Source organism: Mauremys mutica, chromosome 5, assembly GCF_020497125.1.
Source record: "Mauremys mutica isolate MM-2020 ecotype Southern chromosome 5, ASM2049712v1, whole genome shotgun sequence".
NCBI lineage: Eukaryota > Metazoa > Chordata > Testudines > Geoemydidae > Mauremys > Mauremys mutica.
This window is the reverse complement of record NC_059076.1, coordinates 43,262,877-43,284,121: the sequence shown is the minus strand read 5'-3', so window position 1 is coordinate 43,284,121 and position 21,245 is coordinate 43,262,877. Positions and strand designations below refer to the sequence as shown.

At 43.1% G+C, this 21,245-nt stretch overlaps 1 protein-coding gene across 1 annotated transcript in view; it reads left to right on the top strand.

Annotated features, from left to right (window-relative positions):
* Nucleotides 1–21,245, top strand: part of SEC24D (SEC24 homolog D, COPII coat complex component) — a 94,946-nt gene that overhangs the window by 49,224 nt on the left and 24,477 nt on the right. The window contains exons 9-11 of the mRNA XM_045018657.1: nt 11,602–11,740; nt 14,444–14,559; nt 20,310–20,434. Of these exons, the coding sequence (XP_044874592.1) occupies nt 11,602–11,740; nt 14,444–14,559; nt 20,310–20,434 (380 nt within the window). The remainder of the gene's footprint in view (nt 1–11,601; nt 11,741–14,443; nt 14,560–20,309; nt 20,435–21,245) is intronic.

Sequence of the window (21,245 nt, the reverse complement as noted above, 5' to 3'; positions counted from 1 at the left end):
ATCCCTCTCCACTGGATTTTGATGCCAGTTTTGCAGTTGATTTCATGTGTACGTGAGCAGGTTCTCTTCTTATGATTTTCTGGTGCACAGTGACACCTATAGAAAGTAAGTTATAGCACACAGAAATATGGTTTTCATGTCCAACATTACTTTTTGGCTTTAGGTAGTTACAGTTCTTTTGGGGTGTGCTTTAGTGGTTTTTTTCCTTCAGTGAATATTTGTAATTGCATTTAATATAAAGCCTTGCAAAATTCCCATGAACATATTCCAACCCAGACACAAAAACTACTATCACACTCTGATAAAGAGAACAATAACAATTATTTTAAAATGTATAGTTTTTTTACTCCCCCATCCAAAGAAAATTGCCCATCCAGGGTGGGTGGGTAAACAGAAATTTGCAAGACTACGAAGTCGGTATCTCTATGTAGCTATTAGCTGAGGCTTTCTTAAAAACTATTACTCTTCTCTCTGAAATAGTTCTTTGATAGTTTTGATTTAACAGTACTGATTATGCTGGCCTTGGCCTTCAGATCACTTTAACTATTGTCAGATGTCTTTCATTAGTAACATAGTAGTTTAAAATAAAATGGAGATGCATAAAATGTATTGTAATGAGATGCAAACTTCCGTAACTTTAAGGAATGCTATAAATATGTGCATCCATACTGCTTTCAGGGAGATTTACAGTCATTATGTTAGGTGAGAAATTTATAATACTCTAGGGCCTGGTCTACACTAGGACTTTAAATTGAATTTAGCAGCGTTAATTCGAATTAACCGCTCAACCGTCCACACCAGGAAGCCGTTTAATTCGACCTAGAGGGCTCTTTAGTTCGAATTCGGTACTCCACCCCGACGAGGGGAGTAGCGCTAAATTCGACATGGCTATCTCGAATTAGGCTAGGTGTGGATGCAAATCGAACTTAGTAGCTCCAGGAGCTATCCCACAGTGCACCACTCTGTTGACGCTCTGGACAGCAGTCCAAGCTTGGATTCTCTGACCAAGCTTTATTCAGGAAACGACCTGGGAAAATTTGAATTCCTTTTCCTGTCTGGGCACTTTGAATCTGATGTCCTGTTTGGACATCGGGGCGAGCTCAGCAGCACCGGCAACGATGCAGAGCTCTCCAGCAGAGGAGTCCATGCAATCCCAGAATAGAAAGAGGTCCCCAGCATGGACAGACCGGGAAGTCCTGGATCTGATCGCTGTGTGGGGCGATGAGTCTGTGCTTTCGGAGCTGCGCTCCAACAAACGGAATGCAAAGACCTACGAGAAGGTCTCCAAAGCCATGGCACTCAGAGGATACAGCCGGGATACAACGCAGTGCCGCGTGAAAATCAAGGACCTGAGACAAGGCTACCAAAAAGTCAGAGCGGCAAACGGACGCTCCGGAGCCCAGCCCCAGACATGCCGCTTCTACGAGGCACTGCATGCCATTCTAGGGTGGGTCTGCCACCACTGCCCCACCAGTGACCGTGGACTCTGAGGATGGGATAGTGTCGACGGGCAGTTCCTCGGCGATGTTCGCCGATGGGGAAGATGAGGAAGGGTTTGTGGAGGACGACGCAGGCGACAGCGCTTACAATACCGCTTTCCCCGACAGCCAGGATCTCTTCATCACCCTCACAGAGATCCCCTACCAACCCTCCCCGGCCGTTAACCCGGACTCAGAATCAGGGGAAGGATCAGTCGGTAAGTGCTATAAACAAGGAAACATTTATTTTTTAAAAAACAGGAATAAAAAATATATAAAAACTTATATAAAAACTTTTCCATATAAAACTATATAAAAAGAAGGTCCACACATATAGGGATGGAACAGAAATCCTCCTGGGAAACTTCCACGAAGCTCTCGTACAGGAGCTCGAAAAGCCTCCGCAGGAGGTTCCTGGGGAGAGGTGCCTTATTTGGTGCTCCGTGGAAGCACACTCTTCCGCGCCAGGCCATCCTAATGTACAGCGGAATCATTGCCTCCACCAGCATGGCAGCATACGGTCCTGGTCTGTGCAGGGATTCTAGCAGCATCCTCTCTCTCTCTCTCTCCCCGAGTGACCCGCCTCAGGGTAATCTCGTTCGGCGACTGCTGCATCTAATTAGGGCAATTAGTGTACTATTACTATTGTGAATGCTTGACTTTTACTTTGCATAGCAATGACCTTCGTTTAACAGCCACGTGTTGGAGGCCGCAGAGGAAAAGCATACAGTGATCTTTCCCGGGCACAGCCGTGAGGTGCCTGAACAGGGTCAGACTTTATGCTTTCCAGATTGCCTTCAGCGGGAGGGCACAGCTATCCATTAACTGTTAAGCAGCCTATAGTGTAGTGCTTACCAGGCCTGGCTGCTACACGGATTCAGCTGTACTGCCCCGCTTGTCCGATCTCCTGTGCAAGACCGCAGCCAATGAAAGCGTATTCCGAAATCTCGAACTTGTCCTGAGAGCTCGTGAGACTAGGTGCCCTGTATGGTCTTGTTCACAGAAACTGACTAGACTGTGTTCAGTGTTCGCAAACATGTATCTTTTCAAGGAAATCACTTCCTTTTTCCCATCACACAGCTGCGGCTCTTTCACGAACTGCCCCGGCATCCCCCTCACAGAGGCTGGCGCAGATTAGGCAGTGAAAGAAAAAGACTAGGGACGACATGTTCTCGGAACTGATGGCTTGCTCCAGAGCCGAGGCGGCTGAGCAGAGACAGTGGAGGGAGACCCTATGTCAGCACCAGCGCTCACACAGCGAACGGGAGGACAGGTGGCGGCAGGAAGACCAGCAGGCGACTCAAACGCTGCTTGGGCTAATGAGGGAGCAAACGGACACGCTCCGGCACCTTGTAGATGTTCTGCAGGACCGCAGGCAGGAGCAGAGAGCCCCCCTGAACTGTATCTGCAACCGCCTTCCCCCGCCACAAAGTCCTGTCCCCCCCTCACCCAAAATCACAAGAAGGAGGGGCGCTAGGGGCCGTGAAAACTGTCACTCCACCCCAGCAGAGCGCTCATGTACCAAACAGCTCTCATGGCATAAATTTTGAGAAGTGCTTCCCTTCCTGGATCACCCAGTCCCAAATCCAAGTTTCATCCCCCCACTGTGTAGGTGAGTATTAAGAGTAGTTTGTTGTTATTCACTGTTTCCGTCACGTTTTCCTTGTCAGAAGACTTTGTGTGAAGGGGGGGAAGGGTTTTTTAATTGCATAGGACAGCCTCCATTACCAGGGTACAGACTTGGGGGCAGGATCAACAGCAGGACACACACAGACTGCAGTCACTAGGCACCAGGGTCAGTCTGTGAGGTGTATGCTGCCCCGGGTCAGTCTGTGAGATGTATGCTGCCCCAGGGTCCTAGCGCCTGCCATCCACAAATGGCAAGGCAGGCTGCCCTTACCATGCCCTTCCACCCTAGCCACGAGCCTCTCCGATGCCCTGAGCCCCAGCAAGAGCCCTCATCCACGGACACATACTCACCCTTCCCACACACCCCTCACCCCTTCCTACGCCCCAACCCCCAGCCCAGAGCCTGCATCCAAACTCCGTCCCAAAGACGGCACCCCACACCCCTTCCTGCAAACCCACCCCGTCCTGCACACCCACCAGCAAACGTCCTCCCCCCAGAGACCGCTGTAGGAGCAGGAGCCTGTCATTCCTCTAGTGTAGAAGCGGTCTGTACATCAGTGCACACCGTACCCACCACAGTCCGCGTCCATGTTTCAACCCTTGAACAGGAATTCATAATAAAAGAAAACTTTGTTAATAATCAGTGTTCCATTAAATTTATTTTAAAACGTGTGTTGGAAGGGGGGAAACCTGGAGAACGGGGTATGTAACCGCAGATCGAAGTCAACAGTCACTGAAACAGGCTCAGGTTCAGCTTCTCTGTAAATCAACTGGAGAGTCATAGGTTACCCTGTTCTCCGAGGAACCTAGCTTTCAAAGCCTCCCGGATGCACAGCGCTTCCCGCTGGGATCTTCTATCGGCACGGCTGTCTGACTGAGCGTAATCAGCAGCCAGGCGATTTGCCTCAACCTCCCATCCCGCCATAAAGGTCTCCCCCTTGCTCTCACAGAGATTGTGGAGCACACAGCAAGCAGCAATAACAACGGGGATATTTTTTTCGCTGAGGTCCGAGCGAGTCAGTAAGCTCCGCCATCTCCCCTTGAGACGTCCGAAAGCACACTCCACCACCATTCTGCACTTGCTCAGCCGGTAGTTGAAGAGCTCCTTCTCACTGTCCAAGGCGCCTGTATAGGGCTTCATGAGCCAGGGCATTAGCGGGTAGGCTGGGTCCCCGAGGATCACTGTAGGCATCTCCACATCCCCAACAGCTATTTTGTGGTCCGGGAAGAAACTACCTGCCTGGAGGCGTTTAAACAGACCAGAGTTCCTGAACACACGCGCGTCATGAACCTTGCCCGGCCACCCGACGTAGATGTTGGTAAAACGTCCCCTATGGTCCACCAGTGCTTGCAGCACCATAGAAAAGTAGCCCTTTCGGTTAATGTACTCGCTGGCCTGGTGGGCCGGTCCCAGGATAGGGATGTGAGTCCCATCTATAGCCCCACCGCAGTTTGGGAATCCCATCGCGGCGAAGCCATCTATGATGACCTGGACGTTTCCCAGGGTCACTACCTTTGAGAGCAGTTGCTCAACGATTGCGTGGGCTACTTGAATCACAGCAAGCCCTACGGTAGATTTGCCCACGCCAAAGTGGTTCGTGTAATAGTCCGGTGTTGGGGCCGTGCCCTCTCAGGGGCCGTCGGGAGCCAGGCCACGTCACTACATGGCCCAAATCAGTCTCCGGGTTCTGAAGGTCTCGGGGTTCGGCCCCTCAGGCAGGGGCTGAACAGAAGGCACACGGTCACTGCAATGAGCCCCAGCCCTCCGTCAGGGCGGGGCAGCAAACACTAGTTCTAGGCTCAGATCCTTCCTGCAGGCTGAGCAACAACAAAGTTAACAAGCTACGCCCAGGCCCTAAATCAGGGCGGGGCAGTAACACAGCAGTTCTGAGCTCAGATCCTCTCAGCAGGAGCTGAACACACAGGGGCACTAGCAAGCCCAGGCCCTCAGTCAGGGCGGGGCAACAAACACTTAGTACTAGGTTTTAGGGCTCAGGTCCTGGCCTCAGGAGCTGAGCAGTAATAATAGTCTCAGGAGCTCAGGTCCTTGCCTCAGGAGCTGAGCAGTAATAATAGTCTCAGGGGCTCAGGGCCTTGCCTCAGGAGCTGAGCACTAATAATAGTCTCAGGGGCTCAGGTCCTTGCCTCAGGAACTGAGCAGTAATAATAGTCTCAGGAGCTCAGGTCCTTGTTGCAGGAGCCGAACCACAGCAATAAGTCAGGAAGCCCAGGCCCTTAGTCAGGGCGGGGCAATAAACAATAGTTCAAGACTCAGGTCCTTGTAGCAGGAGCTGAGCTGCAGCAATAGTCTCAGAAAGCCCAGGTAAGTGCAGGCTTCTCTGCCTGAGTGCTGGTAGGAGGGGGAGTCTGCCACCCGTGAGTGGGGTGGCAGGGGGGACACAGGCCTACCCACTCCACTGTGTCCCAGCCCGGGGCCCTAGCAGCGGCGTGGATCCGCTGCAGTCAGTGGGGATCCTGGCCGCAACACACTGACATGGGCACGTCAGTGCCCTCAGCCGGACAGGGGTCGGCTACCCCCGGGCTACACTCCATCTCCCCCTCCTCGGGTACCTGCTCATCGCTGGGCTCGGCAGCGGGGTCCCACACCATGGGCTCCTCGGCGTGCTGAAGGCGGTCTAGGTCGGGCTGCTCCTCCGGACTCGGGTCAGGGGGCCGCTCGGGCCGCTCCTCGGGGTACCGGACTCGGGGCAGGCTCGGCCAGTCCACCTTGGGGTACCTGGCTCGAGGGAGGCTCGGTCGGTCCGCGTCAGGGTACCTGGCTCGGGGCAGGCTTGGTCCAGCAGGAGCCCGATCAGGAACGTCTGTCTTCTCCGGCCGCTGGGCTCCAACTGAGCGCTGAGGCCGGGCTTTTATACTTCCTGTCCCGCCCCTTGACTTCCGGGGGGCGGGAACAGGTGGCAGTGGCTCCGCCCACTGAGGTGGCTGTTCCGGTTCCTCTCTCTCAGGGGCCGTCGGGAGCCAGGCCGCCTCACTACAGTTCGCTACTGACCGGTAGCTGTCTGGCGTTGCAAGTTTCCAGAGGGCTATGGCCACTCGCTTCTGCACAGTCAGGGCTGCTCGCATCCGGGTGTCCTGGCGCTTCAGGGCAGGGGACAGCAAGTCACAGAGTTCAAGGAAAGTGCCCTTACGCATCCTGAAGTTTCGCAGCCACTGTGATTCATCCCAGACCTGCAGCACTATGCGGTCCCACCAGTCCGTGCTTGTTTCCCGGGCCCAGAATCGCCGTTCCACACCATGAACTTGACCCATTGCCACCATGATCTCCACTGCGCGGCGTACCCTGCTTTGTGAGAGGTCTGCACCACTCTGTGACTTCCTGTCCTCACCGCGCTGACGGAGCCTCCTCGCCCTATTTCTCAGCAGCTGACTGTGGAAGAGGTGGACGATAAGGTGCGAGGAGTTGACAACGGCCATAAGTGCAGCGATGATCGCAGCGGGCTCCATGCTCGCAGTGCTGTGGCATCCACGCTGTAACCGACCAGAGAAGGGGGCGAACAGATTTCCCGCCGGCGCTTTCAGGGAGGGAGGGCGTGATTGATGGTTCAATGATGACAGTTACCCAAAACCAACCTCGACACATTTTTTCCCCCAGCAGGCATTGGGGGCTCTACCCAGCATTCCAATGGGCAGCGGGGAGTGCGGGAACTGTGGGATAGCTTCCCACAGTGCACCGCTTCCAAAGTCGACGCTGGCCCCGTTACTGTGGACTCAGACAGTCGAATTAGTGTACTTAGTGTGGATACACAAATTCGACTTCATAAGGTCGAATCCACAAATTCGAGTTAAGTAGATTCGAAATAGTCTTGTAGTGTAGACGTACCCTAGGTGTTCTACATGATAATGGTGGTTCTACCAAAGTATATAATTTTGTTGTTTTAAAGAGTCTTTTTTCTAAATAGCCTGATTCTGTAATGTGACTTCATTGGAATTGATCTTGATTTACTTTAATGTATATTAGAGTAGAATCACGCCCAGGGGATGTTAAGAGAAGTAAGTATTCTTAGGCTGTATCCTACAAAGACTTAGACATATGTTTAACTTTATGCATTGTACATAGTCCCATTGACTTTAGGGGGACTACTTGGTGTGTAAAGTTAAATATATATGTCTTTGCAGGACTGGAGCCTTGGGCTGATGTGTCTTCTAACTTATATTAATATAACAGCCTCCTTTGGTGACTACTTTTTTTTTTAAGTGGCTTTAGGAGGAAAGAAGTAAAAAATTATACTCCAAATGTGAGAACAGAAGAAAGATCATGTTTGGGTTTTTTTGTTTATGAAATCTGTCTCCAAGAAAGTAATTTATTAAATATGGAGAAGGCAGTGGACACATGTGCAGGCTCTTACTTAAAACTTAAAAAGAAAGTGCACTCTTCTGGCATTAATTTTAGTGAGGACTCTTATTTATGCTTTGTGCTTAAAGATCTAGTTTTCTTTGGGGCATTTTTTAAAAAATGCAGCTGTGACAGTTTTCCATTTTCTTAACATGTTTGTTTTTTCTTTGTAGTGTTGTGAAGTAATCGCCCAGTACTAAATGTATTAAAACTGAGGTTAGAAAAATTACTGGATTAACGTGCATAAATACAAATCCAATGTCTGATTTTTATCAGGGCCTGTCTACACAATCGGTTTGGTAATATTAACCATGTATTCAATATATCTGACGTTGGACAGTGTGATTGATGCAACCTTACATGCTGTGGTAGAATAGTACAACAGAATGACAACTGGAAAACTGCAAAATAATTAACAATCACAAAAGTTTTTAAATTTTATTTTTAAAGCACATGTATGTGGTACTCTTTGGGCACCCATGTCTGAAAATTTTCCTTGACTTTTTTTTGCAAAACTGTTGCTAGATGACATTATTGGTTAATTTGTATTTGACTCTACTTTTGAGTGGGGAAGAAAATATACGAATGATACTTCATTAGAGCAGAAGGACATATATATGACACGTGCAGTAAAAGTTTGATAATATATGTAAAATCTTTGCCAAAATGTTTAAAACCGTTAGGAGAAATAAATGAATGTCTCCATAAAAACATAAACAAACAATAAAAGATGTTGTAAATCGTGGGTACTAACAGGAAAAATAAGGGTTGCTATTTACCAGTATCATCTTCACGTCTGTTGAACTGCAGTAAAAGACACAAGTACATGATAGTGCTGTTTTGGAACATGCACATTCTTTGTGAAGAGGCAGCATAACTTAGATGCAAAGCTCCAGTGGATTTACTAGCAGAAAACTTAAAGCTTTTAACATTCTTCACCTCGTGGAAAGTTACCTCATATTATCCTCTGGATTTACTTTTTTATTGTTTAGGTTCACTAAATTGGGGCTGAGGATTAGAAAAAAATGTAAAATGAAGTTTTAATAAACCATGGTGCGTAATAAACCATCACTGGTAATTGAAGAGAACACGGTTTCATTTATTTACAGGGCTTCCAATATGCCTTTGCAAACCCTTGAAATATAATTGCAGGAATCCTTCAATTACTGGACGACTGTTACTGAGGGAGAAATCTGGAAAGTGTCTCCCGTTAATTCTGATTTTGACAGAGGCAGTAATCAAGTCTACACAATGTAATGAAACTGACCAGAGTCTGAGATATTGCATTTGCTTGCTGCTTGCATTTTCCTTCACTGAATATTAACATTGTTTCTAAATCTTGCACTCTAGCAAGTGACCCTGACACTATGTAAGTTTTGACACGCTCTGTACAAAAGAGCAAGGTACTACATCAACAGAGACAGGTCTAGGAGAAAATATTCTTGTTTTCTTGGGCAGTGCATATCCCAGAAAGCCATATATGTTAGATGCGAAGCAGACTGATTCCAGAAGAGCAGAATGTCTTTGCAGCTCCCTGGGAGTTGTGGAACTGCTTTGGGTGGGGAAGGAGAGCCTGGAGCACTCAAGTAAATAAACTTCCCCCATTCTCATAATTATCTATACTGTACCTGTACCCCTCTATCCATGTGTAACCTGCAGCACTTCCTGCAACCTCAGGGTTGGATTAATTCCCATCATGGGCCTGTTGTCTCCCAAGATCTAATCAGCCAAAGCATTTTAATTTAACTATAATGACTTGAATTAAATCAGAAGGACAAGTAACATGGAAATGATGTACCAGCAAAATAATTAAGTTAGCACGGTACTTGTTTAAAAGCTACATCCTGCCCCACTGGAAGAGGAAGATTGTGTTGTCAGAGAAAGCAGAGTTATCTCACCCCTAGGGGGTTCCTCCAACTCAGGATTGAAGCACATTGGCAGAGAAGGGTGAGGAAGCTTGCACTGATGCAGCTCCTGTGGTACCTGCTCTGTGGGCAAATGGAGGACATGTATATCATCAGAGCTGGCAATTCAGTAAACTTCACAAATATTAGATTAACTAGATGTTGGATCCTTGTACTTGGAGTTTTTTTTTATCAGGGGGTAGCCGTGTTAGTCTGTATCCACAAAAACAACAAGGAGTCTGGTGGCACTTTAAAGACTAACAGATTTATTTGGGCATAAGCTTTTGTGGGTAAAATACTGCAGTGTCTTTAAGCGTATTATTAAAGATAGTGGTTTGGACAAACAAATTTGAGAATGAAATCCATCCTGCCAACTGAAACACACACAAGAAACATTACATATGGAGAACATAAGAACACAAGAATGGTCCATCTAGCTCAGTATCCTGGCTTCCAACTGGGCCAAAGCCAGATGCTTCAGAGGGAATGAACAGAACAGGGCAGTTATCTAGTGATCTGTCCCCTGTCGTCCAGTCACAGCATCTGGCAGTCAGAGGCTTAGGAACATCCAGAACATGGGGTTGAATCCCTGACCATCTTGGCTAATAGCTACTGATGGACCTATCCTCCATGAACTTATCTAATTCTTTTTTGAACCCAGTTATACTGTTGGCCTTCACAATACCCTTGCAACAAGTTCCAAAGGTTGACAGTGCGCTGTATGAAGTACTTCCTTAGGTTTGTTTTAAACCTCCTGCCTTGGTGTCACCAGATGAAAGTACTAGTTCTTGTCTTATGTGAAGGGGGTAAATAATGCTTCCTTTATTCACTTTCTCCACACACCCTCATGATTTTATAGACCTCTATCATATTCTCCGCTCCCCCCAGTTGTCTCTTTCCCAGGCTGAACAGTCCCAGCCTTTTTACTCTCTGCATATGGAAACTGTTTCATACCCCTAATAATTTTTGTTGCCCTTTTCCGTACCTTTTCCAAGTCTAATAGACCTCTACCTCAATATAACGCGACCCAGTATAACACGAATTCGGATATAATGCGGTAAAGCAGCACTCCGGAGGGGGGGGAGGGGGGGTGCACTCTGTCAGATCAAAGCAAGTTCGATATAACACGGTTTCACCTATAACGCGGTAAGATTTTTCGGCTCCCGAGGACAGCGTTATATTGAGGTAGAGGTGTGTATCTTTTTTGAGAGGGAGAGACCAGAACTGTTCATAGTTCTGAAGGTATGGGTGTAATGTGGATTTATATAGTGACATATTATCAGTCGTCCTATCTATCCCTTTCCTAATGGTTCCTAACACTCTTTTAGCTTTTTTGATTGTACACATTGAGGAAAGAGAACTAACCACAATGACTCCAAGATCTTTCTTGACTGGTAACAGCTAATTTAGACCCCATTATTTTGTATGTGTAGCTGAGATTGTTTTCCAGTGTGCATTACTTTGCATTTATCAACATTGAATTTCATCTGCCATTTTGTTGTTGCTGAACTGTTGTAAATTAAGGGTATGATTCAGGAGAAGCACTTAATCACATGCGTAACTTTAACCCTGTGTTCAAGTCACATTGAAGTTCAAAAGGACGTCAGTATGTGCGTAAGAGAGATGCTTGAATAGAGATGCTTTTCTTATTCAGGGTCTGTATGAATCTTTTTTTTTGTAAAGTCTCATTTGTGCAAGTAATTGTGGCTGCGGAGAATACCTGTTATAGTGCATGCAAATGTTGATCTAGGCATCTTAGAGCCAAATTTCACCTTCCTTATTCTACTGAATAATCCCTTATTATGCAATTATGCAATTGATTATGCTTAGTAAGACACTATTTGTTGTGAATGAGGATGGCAAAATTGGGCCCTAAATGGAGGTAACTGCTGTGCAGGCCGGTTCTCTCCCCTTTTAACTGTATTTGGAAGGGTTCACGCAGCTCTAATGAGAAGACAATTACTTACTACAACTATTGTCATGGAACATTTCAACAAGAAGAAAACTAGCCTCTTCTGTAGCTCACCCTGAATGCCCAGCTCTCTGAGGAGTGCATGAGACCCTGCTCTTAGCAAAATTAAATGTTTTGGAATTTGGGTGAATCCTGGACAGAAATCAGCTGATCGGGAAGCAATAATTAACAAGAGAGTTCAGATGTATCCGTATCTTTCTAGGCTGTTTTTAGGTTTAGTATTTTAGTGATGCTTTTTATGGCTCTATTTTCCATTCTCTGTAGACACCTCTTTATGTTGTCAACCATGGGGAGACTGGGCCAATTCGATGCAACAGATGTAAAGCCTATATGTGTCCCTTCATGCAGTTCATTGAAGGGGGAAGAAAGTATCAATGTGGATTTTGCAACTGCATAAATGATGGTAAGTGACATTTATCTACTATTTATATATATTACTCATTCATTAATGCGAACAGGAAACTGCATCTGTAGTATTATTTTCTTGATTTACTTACTTGGAGTGAAATCCTGTCCCTATCAAAGTGAATGGGAGTTTTTACCATGCATCTCTATAGGGTAGTCAGTACTTCATCTATGGAGTCTTTTTGGCATGTTACTCGCTATGATCCAAATTCTCTATTCCTAGTCAGCCTGAATAAGTATTTAATTTTTTAAAACATTTATCGGTCAGTTTCTCAGCTTTTGCAAATCAGCTTGGTTCTGTTGAAATCAGGGAAGCTGCTCTGATTTTCACAGAGGATTGAGGCCTTGTGTCTCATATCAATAGAAAAGATTTCAGGAAATATAATTGAACAATTTTGAAGAAATAGCAGTAATTGAATATACTACATTACAAAAATAAAGTTCAGTAACCTTCTTCTGGTGACACCTTCACTCTTCTGTTTCCTTTTATAGAGGTAAAAATGTGGAATTGGATTTCTTCATTATCATTTTAAACTGAGAATAAGAGCTCTTAAACTGGTGCTGGGGAGACAGAACATTGCAACAATTAAAACACACACTCTTTAATGGTGTGGCCTTGAAATGGGTAGAAATACTAGACCCAGTTATTCTTTCTGTTATGGCCCTTTTGCTACACTCCACAAAGGCACCAGAAACTTAGTAAAACCAGCAGTTAGGGAATTCATCCAGTTTAGGATGAATCTCAAAATGGCTTAGCCAGAGTAATGGGGGGCATTTCCAGTGAAAAGTGCTTCTGCTCCTTAGTGGTTCTCCCCTGCTGCGGAGCAGCTGGGCACAAATTTGGCCCCTGCGGCTGCTCTAAACAGCCCTCAGACAGTCCCAGGACAAGGACAGCATAATCATGGTGTAAAGCCACTTTTGCTTTTCACTGTTATTTTCTATATATTCCTTCACCATGCAGCCAGAACAGAGAATTGGGCCATACGTTTGATGTGCAATACAACCACAACTGGAAGATGATTTTTTGACAACATCCTGATGGGCCTTCAACGAGTTGTTCTGCATATGAAAATTATTAGTGAGATCTACCCAATACGATTCCATAAGAATTATTTTTTAAATAGTTTACTAAGAAAATATGCAGAAACTCTTTGGTCAAATCCACTTTTAAAAAGGAATATACTGTAACAAAATACAGCCGTGCAAAACAGTGAAATCCAGTCTGTAGCTTCATCAAAAGTTTTCTTTTTTAAATGCTTTGTCAACACAGGATATGTTTTTGCTCTATTCTAAACTGCTAGCTAGAATTTCAGATGAAAATAAATGTATTTAAAAATGCTTAAGTGCCTGGCAAAGAACAAATACTTAGAACATCGTAAGAATAGTCATGTCTGTGATCATGCATTTAATGGTTAAATCACCTATTAATCTTACTGTGACAAGGCTTGGTTTTCACAGAGGATACCATGCCATATTTGTTCAAGTGTGCTGCATGTGACTCATAAGTAAGCGTTCTTTTGCTTTTGGCTGGATCCCAAGTCTTTGCCAGAACTAGTCTTTCTAGACGTTTGTATCAAGTTGGATTTCCTCAGCAGGATCACAGTGGTATAGTGCTTTCCCTAATACAGTAATCTTTTCAGCTCTGAAACATGAACCGTGAAAGATTCATGCCAACTCTTTTTTGGCTTGAAGCTCAATCTTTTGGGCAAAATATAGCAGATAGCAAGTTGTATTGTTTGTTCAATTTAAATTCTCATAAACACATACTGTTTGCATTATAAACAGTGTAAATATTGTTAAGTATTCATTAGAATATCAGTTTAAAGCATACTTTGTACTTCTACAGTGCCTTTCAACCAAGAGTCTTAAAGCACTTTACAATTTTTAATTGAGCCTCAAAACTCCCCAGCGAGGTAGGTAAGCATTATCCCCATTTTACAGGGGGGAAAACTGAGATGTAAAAAGCTTAAGTGAAGGTATCCGAGAAGTAATTGGCGAAGGTTGCTGCCTTCTCTTGCTCTGAAAATTAGACAAGAAATGTTTTTGCCATCCTACAATTTAGATGCGACTATGTAATTTTCTTAGGACTCATTTCCTAAGGTTGTCAAGAATCCTGCGGTGTAATCTGTCATTCGCTTTTAGTTGTGAAGTCCTGCACCTCTCCTCTGATTGTGGAATGCTACCAATGCAGTGGAACAGAACAGAAGGCCAGGATTTGTAAACCCTGTTAGAGCTACCTTCTCTGAGGCAGAACTTGTGGGTGGAGTGGGGCTGGCTGGTGGAGAGGTGGCGCTGCTGACTCTGACTCTGCAGATCCATTGGCAGTTATCACTGGGACTACGACAGCTTCAGGTTTGCAGTAGCAAGCCTGGAGTAGTCCTGCTGTCCCTGCATCCTTGGAAAGGCAGATTCTTCTCTCCAGCCTGTACCATCCCCAACTACTCAAGTTTGTGCAGGGTGAGTGTGGAAGATTCAAGTGTTCGTGAGGGAAAACATCCAGGCCTTCAAACACAGTAGTAGCACACGTGACAATAAGCACAAAATAACTTTTTTCTTTTTAAAACTGTGCTGTTTCTGCATAAAATTAGTTGCCCTGCTAAGCATTTGCACTGCTTCCTCAAGTCATGAAATGGGAGGTTGCACTGGTTCTGTAGTGTTTATTAAAAGAAGAAAAATTAGTTTTACTGTTTTGTTTCTTTAGTCCCTCCATTCTTCTTTCAACATCTGGACCACATTGGCAGAAGAACAGACCACTACGAGAGGCCAGAGTTATCTCTGGGATCATATGAATATGTTGCTACATTGGATTATTGCAGAGTAAGTATTTCCAGCACAGAAAACTGTTTACAAATTTATGTCAAAACAAACTGAATCCTTTTAAATACCTAAAGCAGAATAAAGGCTTTTTCTAGTTCACACCAGAAGTTCAGAAGTCTATGAACATTTTCGAAATTGTAGCTGGAAGCATAGAATGATATACCAAAATTACCTCCCCTCCTCCCCCAACCCCATTAACATTGTTGCTCATGGTTCCTGTTATAACAATTGTTGAATTATATGACTGTCAGATAAGAATTACAAGGCATTGCAGCAAAGTTTGTGGATCCACTAAGTTTCACCTGGGGCCTTGATTTGGTCCTAACTATATGGCATTGTTCTAGAGGCTACAGTTGAGATTTTCAAAGCAGTGTCATGTTAGTTACATGTCTTCTGTTAATTTTAAAGGCAGATGTGTGGCTAAATCTCATTCTCTGCTTTGAAAATCTCAGCCTAAGAATTTGACCTGCCAGTTTTCCCAAAAATGAAAAGTTGCTTGTTTGACCACTATGTTAGCTGTAGAAGTGTGGTTTGGTCTTCATATTATGAACTCACGGAGGGCCTGATCCAAAGCCCATTGAAGTGAATGGAAGTCTTTCTCGTGATTCCGGTGTACTTTGGGAAAGGCCCTTAAATTGTAGGTGGGGAGTGGGGGAATTAAGAGAATTCCCAATAGAGCTTGAACAGTTCAGCATGGTCAGTTGCAAAAATAAATCATAATGGTTGTGGTGGCATAGAGATCTGAGCTTGGGGTTCAAAACAGACTACTTGGAGCCCCAATTTCATAACCCAGCAGGGTCACATAAGCCCTTTACATTTCTGTGGTTGATAAACTGAGTTTTCTCTGTTCTCTGTAGATGCGAATGATCCCCTGGTACTTTTGGTAAGAGTAATGGTTTGCCTAATGTTCTTGGTTAATCATACACTTCCCATCCCTACTTGTGTGCACACAGGTTGCTGTGCACAGCATATCTGCCTGGCTGCCTTCCTACCTCAGAGGCGGCTTCAAATTGTGAATCTGTCCTTAACAGGAGTTCACTTTTTTAAAACAATTGTAGACATGTTGTGCTTATCTACAGAAACAGTTTAGCTCAGTCAGATGTCTAAGCACATTATTGTTCTTAGAGCTCAGACATCTAAACACCTTAAATGGAGGAAAAGATTTTAAAATCCAACCTTTTGTTAACTTACACCATGTACAGCACTTGTGTGCAACCTTTTAGATTCTTCTGTCTTCTTCTGTGGGGAGGTCAGTAATAGCTGATCAAACTCCTTATCCATGTTAGAAATCTGGCCAAAAACTATTGTATGCTTAATCCAGAAAAATGTTGATAAAAATAAAGTGTAGGTACATGTTAAGTCTCTTATAAAATCAAGAGATATTTGAGATGCGTTTCACCACTGCCACCTCCAGTGAGACTGATAAAGTAAATAGCTTTCTCAAATTAACATTAAATAGCAGACAACATCTCTGAAGACAGATTGGGCTAGTATTTGATCATGGTTCCTGTTAATAGTAAATTGGTGACAATTAGTGCCTGAGCGCAGTGATGGAGTGTTTCCACTCACAGAAAACGTGTGTGGCTGTTTATATTAGTTTACATAAAAAATTCTTTTCCTAGGGGCCTTAATCCTGCATGAAGTGGTGTGTAGTTGGATCCCTGTGTCTACGTGGAGCCCTATGGGATTCAGGAGGGCTCAGTCCAGGTGGAGGGATCTGTCTTGGTGGTTCTAGTGCACAATCAAAAAATGGCTTATCATTTTGCGTATGTTCTAGATTTGTTCAAACATACGTGCCACGCACATAAAATTATTTGAGAGAACTTGCTGGTATTTTCCCAAGTATGAAGTATTTAAATCCTTGTTTGAAAATGCCTTTGCTCGCATTTAGCTTAATTCACAGTATGTCAAGTGTGATCTTCTCTGTCCATCCACATTCAGTTCTCATCATAGACTGACAAAACTCCTATTAGCTCCAGTGGAAGGAGGATCAAAGTCATGATAAGCTTAAGAATGCATACTGTGGCTGCATGGTCTTGAATACCCTTCACTTCCATTGAAGTCACGGATTTGGCTTCAGAACATCAACTTATAGCTTAGTTTTTAGTAACTTGAGGAACTCAGCAACCTGACTAGCTGACCCCATGGTACACTGGGGGCTTGATTCAAAGATCTGTGAAATGATTGGGAACCTATTCATTGACTTCACTAGGATCTGGATCAGGTCCAAGATCTGAAATGAGCTCAAGTAGGAAAAAAAAGTGTGTGTGTGTGTGTGTGTATATATATATGTGTGTGTGTGTATGTATATATATGTATATATATGTATATATATACACACACATATATATGTATGTATATGTGTGTGTGTATATATGTATTCCACTTACTGTAGCTGAGGTTCCTGCACTATATAGATATGTAGGGAGGGAGAGGAATAGGAATATAGTGCGGGAACCTTAGCTACAGTACATTTACGTAGCTTCATCAGTGTCAATAGAGCTGTGCTGATTTATGGCAGCTGAAGCTGCCTCATGACTTTTGAAAATGAATTTGTCTATTGGGTGTGTCCATTAAAATATCTTCAAGATACTTGTTGTTTGTTCTAGAATATGATCCTTTTTGATTCTTTTGATTCAGGTAATAATTTTATATCCAAAGCTCTTGCTTAATTCATTCAGGAGCTCTGAGAAGTAGCGTTTTGTCAAGGAGAATGCTATTATAATCTTGTCACAAAAGTGGATGTTCATGTAGATTTGTTTCAAGATTTTTTTTTTAAAATAAATCCTTTAGAAATATAAAGCCTCTTTGGAAGTGTTAAGCTATTGCCTGTTGGGACTCTGACAGAGTTATTTGATTTTTTTTTCCTTTGGTCTGAGTCAATAAAGTTTATTTCTTTTCCAAATCTCAGACCAAAACTGAAGGATCACTTCCTTTGTGCTTATCAAGCGATGAGGATGAACAGCTACAGAAAATGTTAACAAATAACAGCTGTTTTGTATTATTGCTCTTCTGTTAGGCGGATGTGGCAAAAGCACAACATCTCATTTCTATCATATATATGTCAGAAATTAGCCAAGATCGTTTTATAAAATGCTGTGGGATTTACAAAACTACAACATTCGATTTTTTTTTTAAGTAGGGTCCAAATACTGAAATCAAAACAGCTTGTAAAAAATGACCTGATTTTCCTCCCAGATCAGTAGAACTCCTGCCTTACCATAGTGTAAGTGAGGGGAGAATGAGGGCCATAATTTTAAGTTTAGGGTAAATGTATGGGGGATGGGAAAGTTATAATTGAGGGAATAGGTAATGAGAAAGTGGAGTTTATCATGTATAGATAGGTTTGTGTTTCAAATGAGACTCAGTACTTCACTGGAACTATTTATCTGATGGCTGTAGAACAGCATACGTGATTGGCTTTGGACCATTTCCTAGTGGATGGGTGTCCACCTCATAAAAACAAACAAGCAAGCAAGCAAAAACACCATTGCATGAGACCTTAAATAATGATCATTGCTAATTTTAGTAGGGAAGCTAAAGACTAAATAGTCATGGAAACTGAACTACTGTCATCCCTAGCAGTGCCAAGGAATGTTTTGTGAAACATTTTAGGCAAGGTCAGTACCAACCCAATATGTTTCTTTGTTTGTAGCTATGTCAGTGATGTGAAAAAACCATTCCCCCAGCCAACATAGTTATGCTGGAGAAGACCCTGTGTAGACACTTTCTGGCAGAAGAGTGCTTCTATCAGTTTAGCTAATTTGTTTGGGGAAGTGGTTTAGCTCCACTGATAAGAAACTTCTCCTGTTGGCATATGTTGTGTCTACACTAAGGAGCTCTGCTAGTACAGCAACAGTATTTGTAGTGTAGGTAAAGGGTTAGAGAAGATTGCATTGCTGCTGCCCATGCTGTATTTGTTTTGTGTTGTGAATAAAGGACTTCAGTGTCCTGGTTGCTCAAACCAGTGTGTTTTATTAAACATTAAACACACTTAAAACCCCCTTCACCAAAAAACGACACTCCACCAGAGAAGTAGATTGCATCATGGAATGGGCCACCCAAATACCCTGAGAACCATACTCAATGGTGACCACATTCTTAAAGAAATCTTTCTTGAACTCCTTCTTCTGGCCTTCAGACAGCCCCCCAGCCTCTTCAAGCTCATCATCAGAAGCAAGCTCCCCACAGACCAGGACACACCTGCACTCAAAGCTGCAGCAGACCCTGCCAGAACAACAGATACAAAACCTGCAGACATTTCTCCACTGCTACAATGATCAACAACCCGCTTCTCTGCAAAAACATACCTTTGATGGCTCTTAAGTATGCTCCCAGCGCTGGTGCACTGTCTACACTGGTGCTTTGCAGCACTGAAACTTGCTGTGCTCACGGGGTTGTTTTTTCACACCCCTGAGCGAGAAAGTTGCAGCGCTGTAAATTGCCAGTGTAGACAAGCCCTGAGTCTGAGTATGTTTCCCAGACCTGAAGAAAAGCTCTGTGTAAGCTTTAAAGCTTCTCTCTCTCACCATCAGAAGTTGGCTTAATAAAATAAATTACCTCACCCGCTTTTTAACAACTTTATAAATAAATGTTATACATAGAAACTTGGTGTAGCTTAGTACAGTATGTTCATCATTTATACATTACTTACAGTACAAACAAGAAATAACATGTAAGAAGTTTTACCCAGAAGAGTCAGTACCAACCCAATATGTTGCTGGGTGCCTAGTTCTTGTTTACATATAAATGATATGAGCTCATGCTTTATTTATCTTGTATAAAATCAGCTTTTTCTCAAAGTACAGGGGGCCTTTCAGTGGTTTGAATTCAGCTGTTGTCAAGGTTTGCTGGAGCACAAAACATACTTATTCATAGCCAGTCAAAGTGCAGGAGTTGCACTTCTGAGGAGAAAACCTTCTCCCAGGCTGCAAAAAGAAAAAGATTTTATATGTTGTTAAAAAGAATATTGGAGACAGAAAAGTTTGGTATCAGTTGTAATGCTTCTGGTGAAAGCTTTTTATCAGGCCTGGTCTTGGCCCTGAAAATGTTGAAGAGCATGCATGTCAGAATAAAAAGCACTTAACACAGCAGGTATCATGAGGAGACTTGAATAAAGACCATTAAAAACATGATCTATCATGAAAATATTAATATGAAGTACATGTAGAGTACAAAGAAAACAAACACAATTCTTATTGACAATAGGATTCTGAATAGGCATAAAGGCCTGTCCTAGCTAATCTCAATGCAGAATCAGATCCTAAAGTGACTGAGTTGTTTTGTTTAATTCTGATTGGTCTCCTATAGCTTATCCATGTTTTGGTGCAAATGCTGATGGAAATTGAATTGAAGAATTTATGCTAGTGAAATGCTATTATACAAATGTACATGGAAAGGAAAAAATAAAAGGTATGCGAAGAGCCAAAGACACGTTATTTAAACATTTGAAAGTTTACTGAAAACTTCCTGTAATATTTGTCCAGTTCCAATAAACACCTTCACCTTGATGTTTTAGACTATTATCCTGTAATAATGTTTTATTCCAGAGATGGTCCTTTTCAAAGATTAGATCATTTTATTTATTTATTTATTTATTTATTTATTTATTTATTTAATATAGGTGTCAACCATCAAATAATTATTTGGATTGCCTATTTAAGCAGTCTGTAGATTTTGTTGGCCTTAATGTGTCACTCTTTCTAGTTTTGCTTTGTGTATGTGGATGATGATTGTTTGTCTTTTTGTAGAACAACAAGCCTCCAAACTCACCAGCCTATATCTTCATGATTGACGTGTCATATAGTAACATAAAGAGTGGCCTTGTTAAACTCATATGTAATGAGCTGAAGACTGTGCTGGATAAACTTCCAAGGTAAAGAGATCACAGCATGTTTTATACAATTTTCCACATCTCCGCAACTCACTTGCTGACCAGACAAAACAAAAAAAAACTTCAGAAAATATCAAAATTAGGATAAAAGAATGTTAGGACAATAATTGACAGACCACACTAGACTACATATTTAACATTGTTGACAGTTCTAAAATAGTTTGATTGGCATCGAGGCTTGTTTAGCTTGTAAAGGGTAAAGAGCAGTTATGGAAGTTGAAGATTTGGTTGATTTTTATGGTTTTAAAAACCGGAATAAAGACAGTTAAGAAAAATGATCTATCATGAAAATATTAATATAAAGTACATGTAGAGTACAAAGAGAAAACACACAATTCCTATCGCCAACAGGACTCTGAATAGGTATAAAGGCCTGTTTTTGTTAATCTCAGTGCAGAATCAGATCCTAAATACTGTAATTAGATTTTTAAAAAACCCACATTTTCTTCAAGAATTGTTTTGTTGCTTTCATATAGTTTTTAATTCCTTTAAGGGAAATAGTATTAACATTATCCATATAAGAGAGTCTAACAAAATTTGCTGATTTCCTCCCTCCCTCCCCCGCCCCCCATGCCATGGCAGAGATTTCAATGCATCTTTGCACTCGGCTGATGTAGATAAAAACTTTTGCAAGAAGATTAGATGAAATTACAATAGATATCACCCCCTCTTGTTAAAATTATTTTTATTATTATACGTATTTCTGACATGCTAAAGGTATTGCTCTTTGCCTTTATTGTAAGGAGAATGGATTGCTGTTACCCTGTGCTGGCGTGTGGATGGCCTAAGCTGG